This window comes from Plasmodium sp. gorilla clade G2, assembly GCF_900097015.1.
Source record: "Plasmodium sp. gorilla clade G2 genome assembly, chromosome: 14".
NCBI lineage: Eukaryota > Apicomplexa > Aconoidasida > Haemosporida > Plasmodiidae > Plasmodium > Plasmodium adleri (nom. inval.).
In genome coordinates, this window is record NC_041706.1 from 184566 (window position 1) to 199891 (window position 15326).

The 15326-nt window shown below is 19.0% G+C and overlaps 3 protein-coding genes across 3 annotated transcripts; all 3 read left to right on the forward strand.

The window, feature by feature from the left end:
- Positions 1–204: 204 nt before the first annotated feature.
- Positions 205–8448, forward strand: PADL01_1405800 (conserved Plasmodium protein, unknown function; the record flags this gene model as incomplete). Its single annotated transcript, XM_028684328.1, has 1 exon — positions 205–8448. The coding sequence occupies one exon, from the start codon at positions 205–207 to the stop codon at positions 8446–8448; it is 8244 nt and encodes a 2747-aa protein (XP_028540417.1).
- A 2364-nt stretch (positions 8449–10812) lies between these two features.
- On the forward strand, positions 10813–12273 carry PADL01_1405900 (glycerophosphodiester phosphodiesterase; the record flags this gene model as incomplete). The annotated part of the gene is made up of 1 exon (XM_028684329.1): positions 10813–12273. One exon carries the CDS (start codon positions 10813–10815, stop codon positions 12271–12273), a length of 1461 nt encoding a protein of 486 aa, XP_028540418.1.
- A 986-nt stretch (positions 12274–13259) lies between these two features.
- On the forward strand, positions 13260–15059 carry PADL01_1406000 (PPR repeat protein; the record flags this gene model as incomplete). Its single annotated transcript, XM_028684330.1, has 1 exon — positions 13260–15059. The coding sequence occupies one exon, from the start codon at positions 13260–13262 to the stop codon at positions 15057–15059; it is 1800 nt and encodes a 599-aa protein (XP_028540419.1).
- Between the last annotated feature and the right edge of the window lie 267 nt (positions 15060–15326).

Consider the following 15326-nt stretch of genomic DNA (forward strand, 5'->3'; position numbering starts at 1 on the left):
ATTTAAAAACAAAAAAAAAAAAAAAAAAAAAAAAAAAATTAAAAAGAAGTAATGTATAAATTATATATGGATATCCTATGATTATTATATAAAATAGTTGTTTGTTTTATATTTATAAATTCTCATACATAAATATAATATATATATATATATATATATATATAATATATATATTATTTTTTATATTCATATATAAAAATAAAAATGAATATAACAGAATCAAACAAGAACGACGACAAAGAGAAAAACAAGGAAGGAAATGAAGAAACAGATAATTCAAATTTAAAGAGAAAAAATGAGGGCTTTTTAATTAGAAGTTTTAAAAGGATAAAACATAAAATCAAAGGAGATGACGATAATAATGATGATGAAAATTATGATAATGATAATAATGATGAGAATGAAAATAAAGATATAGTTATTGATGAGGATAATAATAAAAATATCGAAAAGGTTAATAAAAATGATGATAATAAAAATGGGGAACCATTAATATTAAATGGGCAATCCTATATAGATGAATCACTAAAAAATGATATGAACGAAAATTATAATTATAAGTACAATAAGAAAAGTAAAAAAGTAATCTCAGAAGATTATGAAAACGAAGATATTGATGAAAAGAAAAAGAAAGAAAGAAAAACTGATGATATTAATATTAATATTAATAAAAAAATTGTTAGCAAAAAATCATCGAAAAATGATTTCAGAAATATTCATAAAAATGTCAATAAGGATAGAACGGATTATATTAAAGAAAAGGAAGATAATATTAACAAACGAATTGATAGAGAAAAAAAACATTTTAGAAAAAGTTTAAAAGAAAAAAGAATACACTATAAGAAAGGTAAAAAAGATAGACGAGATTTTGAAGAAGATGATGACGATGATGATGAAGATGATGAAGATGAAGATGATGATGAGAATAATGATGAAATGAAAGGTTTTATTGTAGATAGTGATGAAGAAGATGAAGAAGAAGATTATAGTGATGATGATAGTAGTGATGATGACAGTGATGACGACAGTGATGATGACAGCGATGATGATAGTGATGATGATAGTAACGATGATTCTGATAATGATAATAAAAAATATAATGAAGATACTGATGATATAATTAGGGAAAAGGAAAAAAAGAAAAAAAGAAAAATGAAGAAAAAGAAGAAGAAAAAAAAGAAAAAGAAAAAATATGATTATTTTGAAAATAAAAGTTTAGATGATGAAGATCTAGAACTTATTGCAGAAAATACAGGTATACAAGTAATACGAAATGAAAAAGATACTAAACATAGAAGATTAAAAAAAATTAAAGACAGTAATGATGAAGATGATTCTTATGATCATTTATCAATGAATGAAAATAAAACTAATGAATTAAAAGATAAAGATGATTTTATAGATGATAGTGAAATCACTTTAAGAAAAAAAAAAGGAGATATAAATAATAATTTATTTAATTATGCAGATAATTTATCTGATACAAGAGAAAATGATAAACATGGATTACAAGAAGGTGATGAAGATTTAGAAGAAGAAGGATATGGTATCACATCTGATAATATTTATAAAAATGATTCATATATACATAATGTTATTACTCAAACATTTGGTGATATAAATGCAGTCTTAGATATTATTAATGCTTCTCCATCAAAAAAAAAAAAAAAATATGATTATGAAGATGATGAAATAGAAAGTGATTATGATGACGAAGAGGATCAAGACTCTAAAGATATTATAGTGGATGACGAATATCCTAGTAGAAAAAAACGCAAGAATAAAAAAAAAATGGTTAGCTTTTTTGATGACATTAATGAAAGTATGAAAAGGATGGGAATGGATGATGATGATTCGGATTATGAAATAGATGAAAATGAAAAATATGATGATCAAGAAGGTATGGAAGAAATTGAAGAAGAGTATGATGAATATGATGAATATGCAGAAGATGATTATGTAGATGAAGAAGATGAAGAAGATGATGAAGAAGACGATGACGAAGACGAGGATGATGAAGAAGATGATGAAGAAGAAGAAGATGATGATGATAATAATATATACGAACAAGAGTATAACAAAATATATGAGCATGAATATGACGATTTTGATGAAGAAGAACATGCAAGTGCACACCGTTTAGGAGAATTATATAAGGAAGATGAAAAAGCAAAAGAAGATATCGATATAGATCATAAAGATAAAGATAAAGACAAAGATAAAGATAAAGACAAAGACATATTAGATATAGACCAAGATGATACACAAAAAGAACGTAATATTAATGAAGAAGAAAATCAGGAAGAGGATAAAAATAATATCTTAAGTATTGAAGATGAATCACAAGTTGTAAAAGAAAGTAAAGAAAATAAGAATCTTTTTGATGATGAAAATAAAATTGAAAAAAAAGAAAAGCCCAAAAAAAAGAAAAACAAAAAAAAGAAAAAACGATTAGATTTAATAGTATCAGATAACTGGAAAAAAATTGCAGAACCAGATGAAGCTTTAAATCAATTATTAACCAAAAGAGATGATTTAATTAGAAATACAGATATGCCTGAAAGATTTTTTAATATATATAAAAAAAGACAAAAGAAATTAAATAAAAAAATGTTACTTATAGAATCTAAATGGATATTACATAAATTGAAAGAAAAATATCCAACATATTTTACATATAAAAATTTTGAAAAAATTATTGAAGAAACATATAATAAAACATATGATATAAATGTAAATGATTTCTTGAATGATTCATTTTTATTAAAAAAATGTATATTAACATTACATATGCTTATAAAGTATAATAATGAAATACCATATATTATATTTCATAAATCATATTTAATATTTCCACCATTTAATATAAATATGTTATGGGATATATATGAGCTAGATCAAAGTTGGTATAAAACTTTTATTAAAGTAAGGAAATTAAGCTGTAGATTAAAACATTTAAGTAAAGCTAATAATATCCATATGGATATTTTCGACATTCTTAATAAATATAATGAAATATATTACGAGGATGTCAATATATATTATTATTATATGAAAAACGATTTGCTAAATACAAACAATAATAATAATAATAATAATAATAATAATATTGATAATATTAATAATATTATCCATTTTGATGATAGTCATAATAATAATCAAATTATATTATCTCTAAAAAATAATGAGAATGATAAAGATTTATTTGGTGAAGATATAATAAATAATGACAAGGAAATTAAAGAAAATAATATTTATATGAAGGATGATTTATTTGGTGAAGATATATTAATAGATGAAAAAAACAAAGAAAATAATAATAATGATGTATTTGAAAAAAAAAAAATATTAGATATAAATAAGATCAAAATACATAGTGATGAAAAAGAAGATAATAAAAATAATTTATATAATAAATTTAATGAGAGAAATATTCCAGGTTTACAATTTTTAGAATATGTAAAAAAAAATAAATTTAATATATGGGATGAATATTTATTAACTACTGAAGAATTTTATGAAAATATATGCTATTTATATAATTTAATAAGAAATGAGAAAATATATCCATCCGAAAATATTTATGATGATCATGAAAAAAATAAATATAATGATAATAAAGATGATTATGATAATGATGATTATCTTAATAAAGCAGAAAAAAAAAAATTAAATAAAAAAGAAAATTTAAAAATCTTTAAATATAATTGTTCAAAAATAAAAAATATGGTATCTAATGTACCAGAAATATATATAAATGATTTAAATGTAGAAACTCAAATTGAAGATTGGTGTAAATCTTTTTTTTCTAGAGAAGTATCAAATAATAAAGAAATATTTAAAACTTTAATTTGTTATTATTCTAAATTATTAGCATCTCATCCATGTATCAAATATATTTTTAGATTCTTTTTTTTGAAATATGCATCCATAACTACTGTAAGTACTAATATAGGAGAAATGAATGTTGATATATGTAATAGTGATTATTTTGTATATAGACTTTATCGTTTGCCTATATATTATTTATTAACCAATGAACACACGAATCAATTTCTCTTAGATCAAAATGAAGATACATATAATAATAGACGTGATACTAAAAATTCATATCGTCATAGTAATTATTCAAATAATTACACATCTCATTATACTAATAATTGTACTATTAATAATGATGTATTACCCTCTTTTCAAGTTAGTCATGATCCATGTTATATACACAATTATAACTTAAATTTTTTTAACACACAATTAGATGAAAGCAATATTCCTATATATGCTAAAAAAAGAGAACTAGAAAATTATTATCATATGCATAAATATAAACATATATATCTAGAGATATTAAAAAATAAAGAAAATAAATTAGTTGATATTATTATTCATCCAATCCTACCTCATGAAACTGTACCCTGGAAAAGTGAAGAATATAATGAAAGAGAAAAAATCAAAAAAAAAAAAAAAAAAAATGAAAGAGATATTAAAAATTCATTTGAAAAGGAAAAGAATAAATTAATTAAAGCAGAACAGTTAGATAGCGAATGGATAAATAATATTCTTAGACAATTATCTTATGCCTATTGTTATAATGATATGGAAAATAATAATATTTTTGTATATATACAAAAAAAAATATTAAATAATTTCTTATGTGTAGAACTTTTACCATTATTTAAAAAAAATCTAGAACATCTATTGTTATCTAGTGCTCAGAATTGGCTAATGGTATATATACATCAATCTTTTTATTTAACACTTAATGTAAAACCAATAAAAATATTCAAAAAGGATATTATTAGGGATAATCAAGAGAAAATAAAAAAAAAAAGAAAAAAAGAAAGTATTAAAAATAAAGATGATAATAATAATGATGATAATAATGACGATGATTATGATGATGATGATGACAATTACGCTGATGATGAAGAATATTCATCAGAAAGTAAAAGTAGAACATCTTCAACTTCAAAATATGAAGACGGGATGTTGAAAATGGACTATAATTATAAGAAGGATAAAAAAAAATATTATAGTGACGATTCTTACCATAGCGATATGTCAGATCATTATAAAAAGGATGATATGGATGATAAACATAAGGAAAAGAAGAAAAAAAAGGATAAAAATAAAGTTCATGATAAAAATAAAAATAAAAATAGCAACAACAACAACCATAATGACAATAATGATAAAAATAAAGATAATATTAATGACAATAATAACAAGGATAATATGAATAATGATATTATTAATAATGAAAATAATAATAACCATAGTGATAATGATGAAGAAAAAGAAGAAAAAAAAAAAAATCAAAATGATGATAAAAACAATGTAAAATATTCAAATAAAACAGATTTATTCCATTCAACCTATTCATCTGATGAATATAATTCTGAAGAACAAAACGATAGAAAAAATGAATTAAAAAATAAAAAAAAAAAAAGTAGTAATATGTACAATGAAGAAGGTAAAAAATATAAGAAAAATCTAAATTATGATAATTATTCAGATAAATCTGGAAAAAGCTACGTATCTAATAAAAATGATGAGGATAAAAAAAATAAATCCTTATTAAAAATTATGAAGAAAAATCATAATGTATATGATGTTATATCAATAGTATGTGAATATGTTCAGTATAATGTTAGGGTACATCTAATGGCATGTGATATTTATGGTGATATATTAAAATATATTTATTTAGATAATATATATACAGATATAATAAAAAAAGAAAAAATTCCTATGGAAAAAGAGAGAATTGCTCATGATTTGAAAATATTGAAAACATTTATTAAAACAATCAAACCGGATATTATAGTTGTAGGTATTAGAGACGTACCATCATATCTTGTATATTCATATATTCTAAATATGTTTAATAACAATATGGATAGGAGTAATATAAAAGATGAAAATGATAATATATATCAAAAGGATAAACATGCACACAAATATGATGATCATAAATATAAACATAATGAAGAACGTATAAATAATCTGAATAATAATAAGTATCATATAATAGCTGAAAGTTTATATATTCCTAATTTAGTTACAAATAGTTTAAAATATAATAAAGAATTAGTTGATAAATATACAAGAGAAGCTTTGATGTGTTTATCTCTTTGTCATTACGTACAAAATCCATTAAATGCTATTTTATCTTTATTTGATGAAGATAGTAAAAGTATGTTGATTAAAATATGCTTACATGATTTACAAAATTATATTTGTAACTATAAATTACAATATTTATTTGAAAGAGTTATGATTGATGTAGTAAATAAAATAGGATGTGATATAAACTTTTTAAGAAAACAAAAAAAGAAACATCTTGAAAATTCATTAAATTATATATGTGGTTTTGGTTTAAGAAAGAGAGAAGAATTAATGAAATTATTACATAATACAAATTTAAATACACGTGAAGATCTTTTAAATCTATCAAATAATAAAAAATTTATTGGAAAATGTGTATATAGAAATTGTTCTTCTTTTATTAGAATTATAAGTAATGGAGATGATTTTGTTGAGGCTTTAGATAATACAAGAATTCATCCAACCAATTGTTATCACATTATTTATGACATGTTAAAAAATACGGTAGAGAAAAAAAACAGTTTTATGAAAAATAAGGATCTCTATGAATTAGTAAATTATTTAATAGATAAAAAGAGATTGATCAAACATATAGAAATAAAAGACTATGCAAGGAAGTATTACAATCAAGCAAATAATCATAAAATTAACAATAATAATAATGATAATGGAAATGGAGATGATAATAACAATAGTGAAAATAATAGTAATAATAATGATAATAGTAATGTAAATGATGATGATCATAATAATAATAATAATAATAGCATTTTAATTAAAAATGATACGAAGAAAATGTTTTATAATAAGAATAAAAATATTTATTTGTATCCATACTTAAAATTTATAAAAAATGAACTACTAGAACCATATAAAGATTATCGTTATATATATGAGAAAAAAAAAGAAGAAGAATTATTTTATCTTATTATTAATGAAAAGAAAGAAAACCTAGTTGTAGGTTCAGAGGTTGCATGTAAAATTAATTATATAAATAAAAATAATGGCTATATTGGTATTTCTATATTACCATATAATATTAGAGGTGTTATAAGTGATTCTAAGGAGTTTTTAAGACAATTAAGAAATTACTATAATGAGAGAATGAATTATATAAATTCTAATATGGAAATATTAAATTCATTTAATAATAAAAATAATTTTATGAATCATAATAATAATTTAAAAGATGCACAATATATTAATAATTCGGTTATAGGAGAAGTTATAAAAGGTAGGATATCAGCTATTAATTATAATTTAAATAATAAATTTGAAACAAATTTTTATGTAGTAGTAACAGAAGAAAATATTCGAAAAATAAAAAAACAAGTATTTTTACAAAATATGAGTTATCCATTTAGTTATGAAAATTTATCACCACTTATTGAATTAGATATTAATTATGATAATAATAATTTTATACAAACACATTTTAAAAAATTAAATGATAATGAAGATTTTGATGATTTTGTTGAAGATGAAAAAAATTTATTTATTAAAAATAAAAATAAATATTATCAAAATAAACAATTTATAAATCATCCAAATTTTAAATTATGGAATTATCAAGAAGTATATACATATTTAAAACAAAATAATATATCTATAGGTGAATCAATTATATATCCTTCAAATGAAATTAATAAATTATATGTAATCATTAAAACATGTGACAATCCTTTTTATATTGTTAAATTCACTATATATGAAAAAAATATACAACAACATCATAATATAACTAATAGAAATACACATCAGCCAATTCAACAAATATATTTAATTAATAACGAACAATTCAAATCAATAGATCAAATAGTTACAAATTTTTGTGATAACTTAAAAAAAAATCTATTAGAATTATATAATCATCCTAAATGTAAAAAAAGAAAATCATTTGAACAAGTTCAAAAAGAATTAAGTCAAGAAATGATACTTAAACCAGATAATATTATGTGGTCTATTATTCCACCTATCATGCCAGAAATCAAAAATAATAATAATAATAATAATAAAGGAGAGAAAAATGTTATGCAAGATTTTAATCCTTTAAGATTTACATTAATGGTCATACCACCAATTAAACATCAACAACATCTATATTCAAATGTGCATTCTACTTATGAACCCAAAGATTTTATAGTACTTCATGATTCAATATATGTTGATCATAAATCCTTTAAATTGTGGACCAGAACTGAAAAAAATTTTAAATATCTTATTACATGGTGGAAAGAAAAAGGATATTGGAATCGTCAAAATGAAAGATTAGAATATATGAATGAAAAGAAAAAAAAAATGGAAGAATATAATAAAAAACTTAAAGCTATCAAAAATTGATATATACAAGTGTTTTTTTTTTTTTTTTAAACAATATTTTTTACAATACAATACATATATATATATATATATATATATATATATATATATATATTTTTATATTCATTTAGTTATATTATTTTATTTATAAATCTGTTTATATAAAAAAATTATGAAAACCTTTTATATAAAATATATATTATATATAGGTTTATTTTATTTTTTAATGTTACATATTATTATATCTTTTAAAATTTTCAAATATCAAATTAATGATTTTTTTTTTTTTTATATTTTTCATTATTCAAAGTGAAACACCGCAATATATATAAATATATATATATATATATATATATATATATATATATATATGTATATATATATATATGTATAATTTTTTTTTTTTTTTAATTTAAAATAGAAACATCAAAAATAAAAGAATGTACTGTGTAGTACTGATGATATATATATATAATATATATATTCTTAAAGGTGTTAGTAAAAAAATGATCTGATATATTTATGTAAAAATGCATTTATATTTTTTTGGTATTATCTATTTTTTTCTATAAAAAATATTAATATAATAAGCTAATATAAATATTATATATTATAATTTTATATATGTTTATATTATATTTATATTGAATTTATATTCTTCATAAACTAGTATTTATCTTCTGCATATGTGGATTATTTAAATAAAAGTAATGTGTTCTTATATATATATATATATATATATATATACAAAATATTAATAATTTTTATATATATTTAATTTTTGTAATTTTGAAAAGTGTACAATAAATTTATATATATGGTAATAACATTATCTAAAATACAAATACACTTATTTCATATTTTAATATACTATATATATAAATATATATATATATATATATATATATATATAATAAAATATACACACAATATACTTATATATTATTAATATTATATTTATATATTAAAAAAAGTCTTTAAAAAATCCAATTCCATGATTTTTTATATAATTACAAAATTATATAAGAAAAAAAAAAAAAAAAAAAAATTTATTATATATTAATAAGATGCTTAGTGTTCTAATAACATTTTTTTCTTCTATTATTATATATTTTATTTCTTTTTTATGCCATTTAAGAAAAAATATATAATATATATATATATAATTGTTCTAACAATATAATATTATTTTTTATACATTTTAAATATGTATATAAATATTTATAATTATAAAATATATATATTACTAAATTTATATTTTATTATATGCTTTTTATTTTATCAATTCTTTTAAATAACTACATTTTCATTTTATTTAATATACGTAATATTTATATATATATATATATATATATATATAATATATATATATATGTGAAAACAGAAAAATTCTTTTATATATTAATAGTTAGCATTATTTGATTATTTTATACATATATATATAATATATATATATACATTAAATATAAATAAAAGCTATAAAAATTATAAGTTCCAACTTATAGAAAATAAAACATAAATAAATAAATAAAATACTTGTCAAAACAATATTTTTTATTATAAATATATTTTTTTTTATAATAATTAGTTCATGGTATAAGTATATCTATATATTAGTTTTATATAATAATATTGAATTCAATAATAATGTTTATTTTATGTTTAGTTTAGTTCTGTTTATATATATTATTAACCATTTATTATACCATAGTAAAAAATAAATAAGATTTATAAATATAAAAAAAAAAGAAAAAAAAAAAAAAGAAGGAATCAAAGAACCGTATGTTTAAACCAAGCACAATTGGAATATTATTATATAAAGTCTTTTTTTTTTTTTTTTTTTTTTTTTATTTTTTTTCCCCTTATTTTATATTTTTTTTTTATAATAAATATCTACATGTCATTAATTTTTTACATTTCACATTTTTTATATATATTAAAAATATAATTATAAATATATGTAAATATTATATAAGATTAATATATATATTATATATGAAAAAAAGCTAGTTTTTTTTCCTTTTTTTTTTTTTTTTTCTTTTTTTTCTTTTTTTTCTTTTTTTTTTTTTTTTTTTTTTAGTTCCTTGTGTCAAATGATTATTTTAAAAAAAATCATTAGAATATAAAAAAAGAAAAATCTAAATATTTATAATAAAAAGATAAAATAATATATTTGTAATACTTTTGAAGAAGAAAATATATTATACTATATATTATATTACATATATATATGTGTATATATTTGGTCGATACCAAAAAAAAATATTAAGAAAAATATAATATATATATATAATATATATATATATATTATATACGTGTACACATTAGAATAATATAATATATAATAAGAATATTATATTATATTTCCATAATATACATATATAAATGATACATCTTTTGCTTTTCATTTATATCGCTTCCCTTCTAAAAACGATTGAAATGAGTTCACCTAATGCATCAATTGTTGGTCATAGAGGGTGTGGTTCTAGCACAGCTGGGGGTATATCTCGATATCCTGAGAATTCTCTCTTCTCTTTTAAAAAAGCTTTAGATGCAAATGTTGATGGAGTGGAATTAGATGTTTGGCTTACTAATGATAATAAAGTTATTGTATTGCATGGTACTGAAGATGGATTACTTGGTCATACATTATTATGTGATGATAATTGTGAAAATAAAAACATTGAAGAATTAAATTTAGATGAGATACAAAAATATCATTTTAAAGAACCATGGATATTAAACCATGGAAAAACATTTTATCAAGATAATTACGAATTTAAGAATAATAAAATAAAATATTCTTTCTTAACAGAACAAGAAAAATTCGAAAAAGAAAATGAATATGAAAATTTTGATAAAGCCTATATAAATTTAGAAGAACATGAAGATATAGAAAAATTAGTAAATGAAAAATTTTTAAATAATTTTTACAACCTCGATAATAATAATAATGATAATAATAATAATGATAATAATAATAATGATAGTGTGGAACCCATTAATGATACAGAATTTATTGAAAAAGAGAAAAAATTCTTTGAGGAATATAATTTAGATATAAATTTAAATACTGAAGAAGACTATATAAATTCTATAAAATGTTCACATTGTAAAGATATTTATAAAAAATATATGATGCCAAAAACTCATTATCATTTAAAAAAAAAACAATTATTATTCAAATTCATTTCCATGTTTTATCATGTACCCTTATTAGAAAATTTATTAAAACTTTATAAAAATAAATTAACTTATGATATTGAACTTAAAGGTAACAAAGAAAATCTGGGACTTTTTATATTAGATATCTTAGAAAATTATAAAGATTATAAATTTAAATTCAGTTCATTTAATTGGCTCTTACAATATAATGATATGCAAGAAGAAATACCCCAATATGAAAATGTAAACAATTTTAATTATGAAGCATACCCATTTTATAATGTAGATAGAATTGACTTATTAAACGTTTTAAGAAACAATAAACTTAATATACCTGTAGCACTTCTTTTCTCAGATGATGAAATCTTGCCAGATATAAATTCTCTACTATACACTATGGAATATTATAATGCTGAATGGGCACATTTTTCATTTAGATTAAAAAAAAATTCAATAGTTGTTCATAGTAATCCATCTAATATAACTATACCTATAGAAGATTTTATTGATATATTTCATAAAAATCATAAAAAAATTATGATATATTGGGGTACAGAAGATAATGACAAAGCAGATGATATCCTTTCTTACTTAAAATTAGATGCAGATTCTTTATGTCCAAATGATATTGTACTAGCCAAATATGTTTTGCAAGGTATAAAAGAAAAGAACAAAAAATAAAACATATACATATATATATATATATATATATATATATATACATATTTATGATCGTTGATGAATATATCCGAAATAATTGTAGTTATTAATTTTTTTAATTTTATTTTTAAAGTTTTATTTTTTCATTTCTATATTTTTGTACCTTGTAATGATTTTAAAGAAATAAAAAAATTAGAGAATAATTAATAAAACTTTTTTAAGCTTTCAAGTATGAAAAAATTTTAATTACGATTTTAACATACAATTGAAAGGCAAAATATTATTATTATAAAATATTATAATACTGGATATTTTAGCCTTGTATATTTTTTTTTATAAAGCAATAAATAAATTGTTTAAAGGTCTCTTATAAATATTTTAAATACATTATATTTTAATAAAAGAGAAAAAGAAAAGGTTTTTATGTGAATGTTCAACATTGTAGAGGATAAAATTTACATATTAATATATAATATATATATATTATATTTAATATTTTATATCTATATTTAATTATTAGATAGTGACAAAAAAAAAAAAAAAATTCTGTTCACATTTGAAATAATATTTTTTATTTTTTTCACTAAAGGTTATATAAAATATTATATATATTATATGTGTAAGGTAATATTTTTAATATATATATTTTTTCTTTTTATATGGGGATTTTATATTTTGTATGAACCCATCACACAATTTTAAAATATTTTATAATAAATAAATACACACAATGTTCTAAAATAATGTATAATTATATATATATTTTTAATTCCATACGGATTTCTCGACTTTAATAGAAAATTTTTTTATACGATCAGAGTATCATATATTACATATATATATATATATATTTATTTATTTATTTATTTATTAGGTCAATTTTGCTTACAATTATACAAAATAGGATAAATTTTTTTTTTTTTTTTTTTTTTTTTTTTTTGTGTTTCTACCATCAACTCAATAATGTGACATTTATTTTATTTAAATTATTTATTGTAATGAACTAAATGAAATTAACATATTACTACTATGCATTTTGCATAATAAAGTTGATTGCTTCATTAAGGTTGGATAGTTATAAGAACAAAAATGTTTTCTTTTTGAAGCCTTTTTTTAAAAATGTGACAGATATAAAAAAAGAAAGAAAGAAATATTTTGTAAACCCCTTTTTTTACGATGGAAGAAAAAATAAAATATCAATTAAATATTCAAATAATGAATTTGATAATATAAAATATGATAATAATAATAGTTATAATTATTGTTATGATAAAAATAAGTATGATGACAAAAGGAAGAATTCAAGAAAAAATATGCTTTACATGAACAGTTCAGAAAAAGATAATTTGTTAAATGAAAATATATTAAAAAAGAAATCGAATGAAAAAGAAATTGAACAAAGTCTTACACCATTAAATATGGATTGGGTAAAAGTAATGAATTTAATATATTCGAGTAATGATATTGATGCTACAACATTAGCATTTAATGCAGCTATGTCAGCAGTAGAAAAAAAAGGATGTTTATCATCAATGTTAGATTTAATTGGGACAATGAAAAGTAAAAATATCAAACCTGATTTAGTATCATATAAGCTAGTTTTAAGTTTATGTGATAAATATCATTTGGCAGATACAGCAGAAATATTATTTGAAGAAATGATAGAAAATGATAAAATTAATCCGAATTATGAAATATATGCTATTATGATAAGTTGTTATGCAAAAATGGGAAATGCATATAAAGCTATTGAAGTGTTTGAAAAATTAAGAAATGATCCATTTATTGAAGAAATGAGATCATTGAATATATCAAGTTCTACTGATAATAAAGAGAATTCAAATGATCTACAAACATCTATAATTCAAAATGAATTGAAAGAAAATAATAATAATACTACAGAAAATAATAATAATATATATGATGACAAATTTAAACAAATTAGTAATCAAATAAAAAATGTAGAAAATTATTCAAGTAAAATCCAATATAGCGAATATGCTAATGTTATTTATGCATGTAATATTTCGAATTTATATGAACAAGGAATTAAATATTTTGAAGAATTATTAAAAACTGGAAAATATATGCCATCCATTTTTGTATTTGAAAATATATTTGATTTATTAAGTAAAAATGGAGATTATGAAAAATCAATAGAATATTATAATAATTTAAAAAATGATCCTAATTTTAAAAAAAATATTAATGTTAATATATTAAATAATATATTAAAATCTTTAAGTATACATAATAAAATTAATGTTGCTGAAGATATTTGGAATAATGAATTTGATGAATTATTACTTACACCAAATAATTTGTCTTATCAAATAATGTTAAAAATTTATAGTAATATAGATAATTATGAAAAAGCATTCAAATTATTTAAAGAAATGCAAATCAACAAATTATTAAATAATAAAAATATATTACCATTTTTATATACAATAGAATCTACCAAAAATTGTGGAATATATAATTATGCTATATATGTATTAAGAGTTGCTAAACTATTAAATTTTAAATCAAATGATCTACTCATGTTATATAATAATACAATGATTTCATGCATTAATTCAAAAAAATATGATGTTATTATATCCTTATATGCTGAATTAATTAATATACAACAAAAAGATACATCTTTCCAAATCAATATTAATACACTTACTTTTGTTCTTCTAGCTTTTAAAGAATTGGATATGAAACAAGATTTTACGAATCTCAAAAATATTATAATTCAAAGAAATTATAAATTACCCCCACTATGCTCAAAAATATTTAGCGAAACGGAAAATGATTAATTCATAAGTAAAGAAAATAAAATCATTCAATGAATAAAGGAATAATATGTATATAAAAATTGTAATGAAGAAATATATAATAAAAGAAATTACATATAACATATGTGAACAAAATGAAGTAATTTCTTAAATTTTTTTTTTTTTTTTTTTTTATTTATGATGGGATTTAACATTAAGGCAAAAATAATTCACATAAATAAATAAACATATATATATATATATATATATATATTAATATATATGTTGATATATTTTATTGACCTGGCA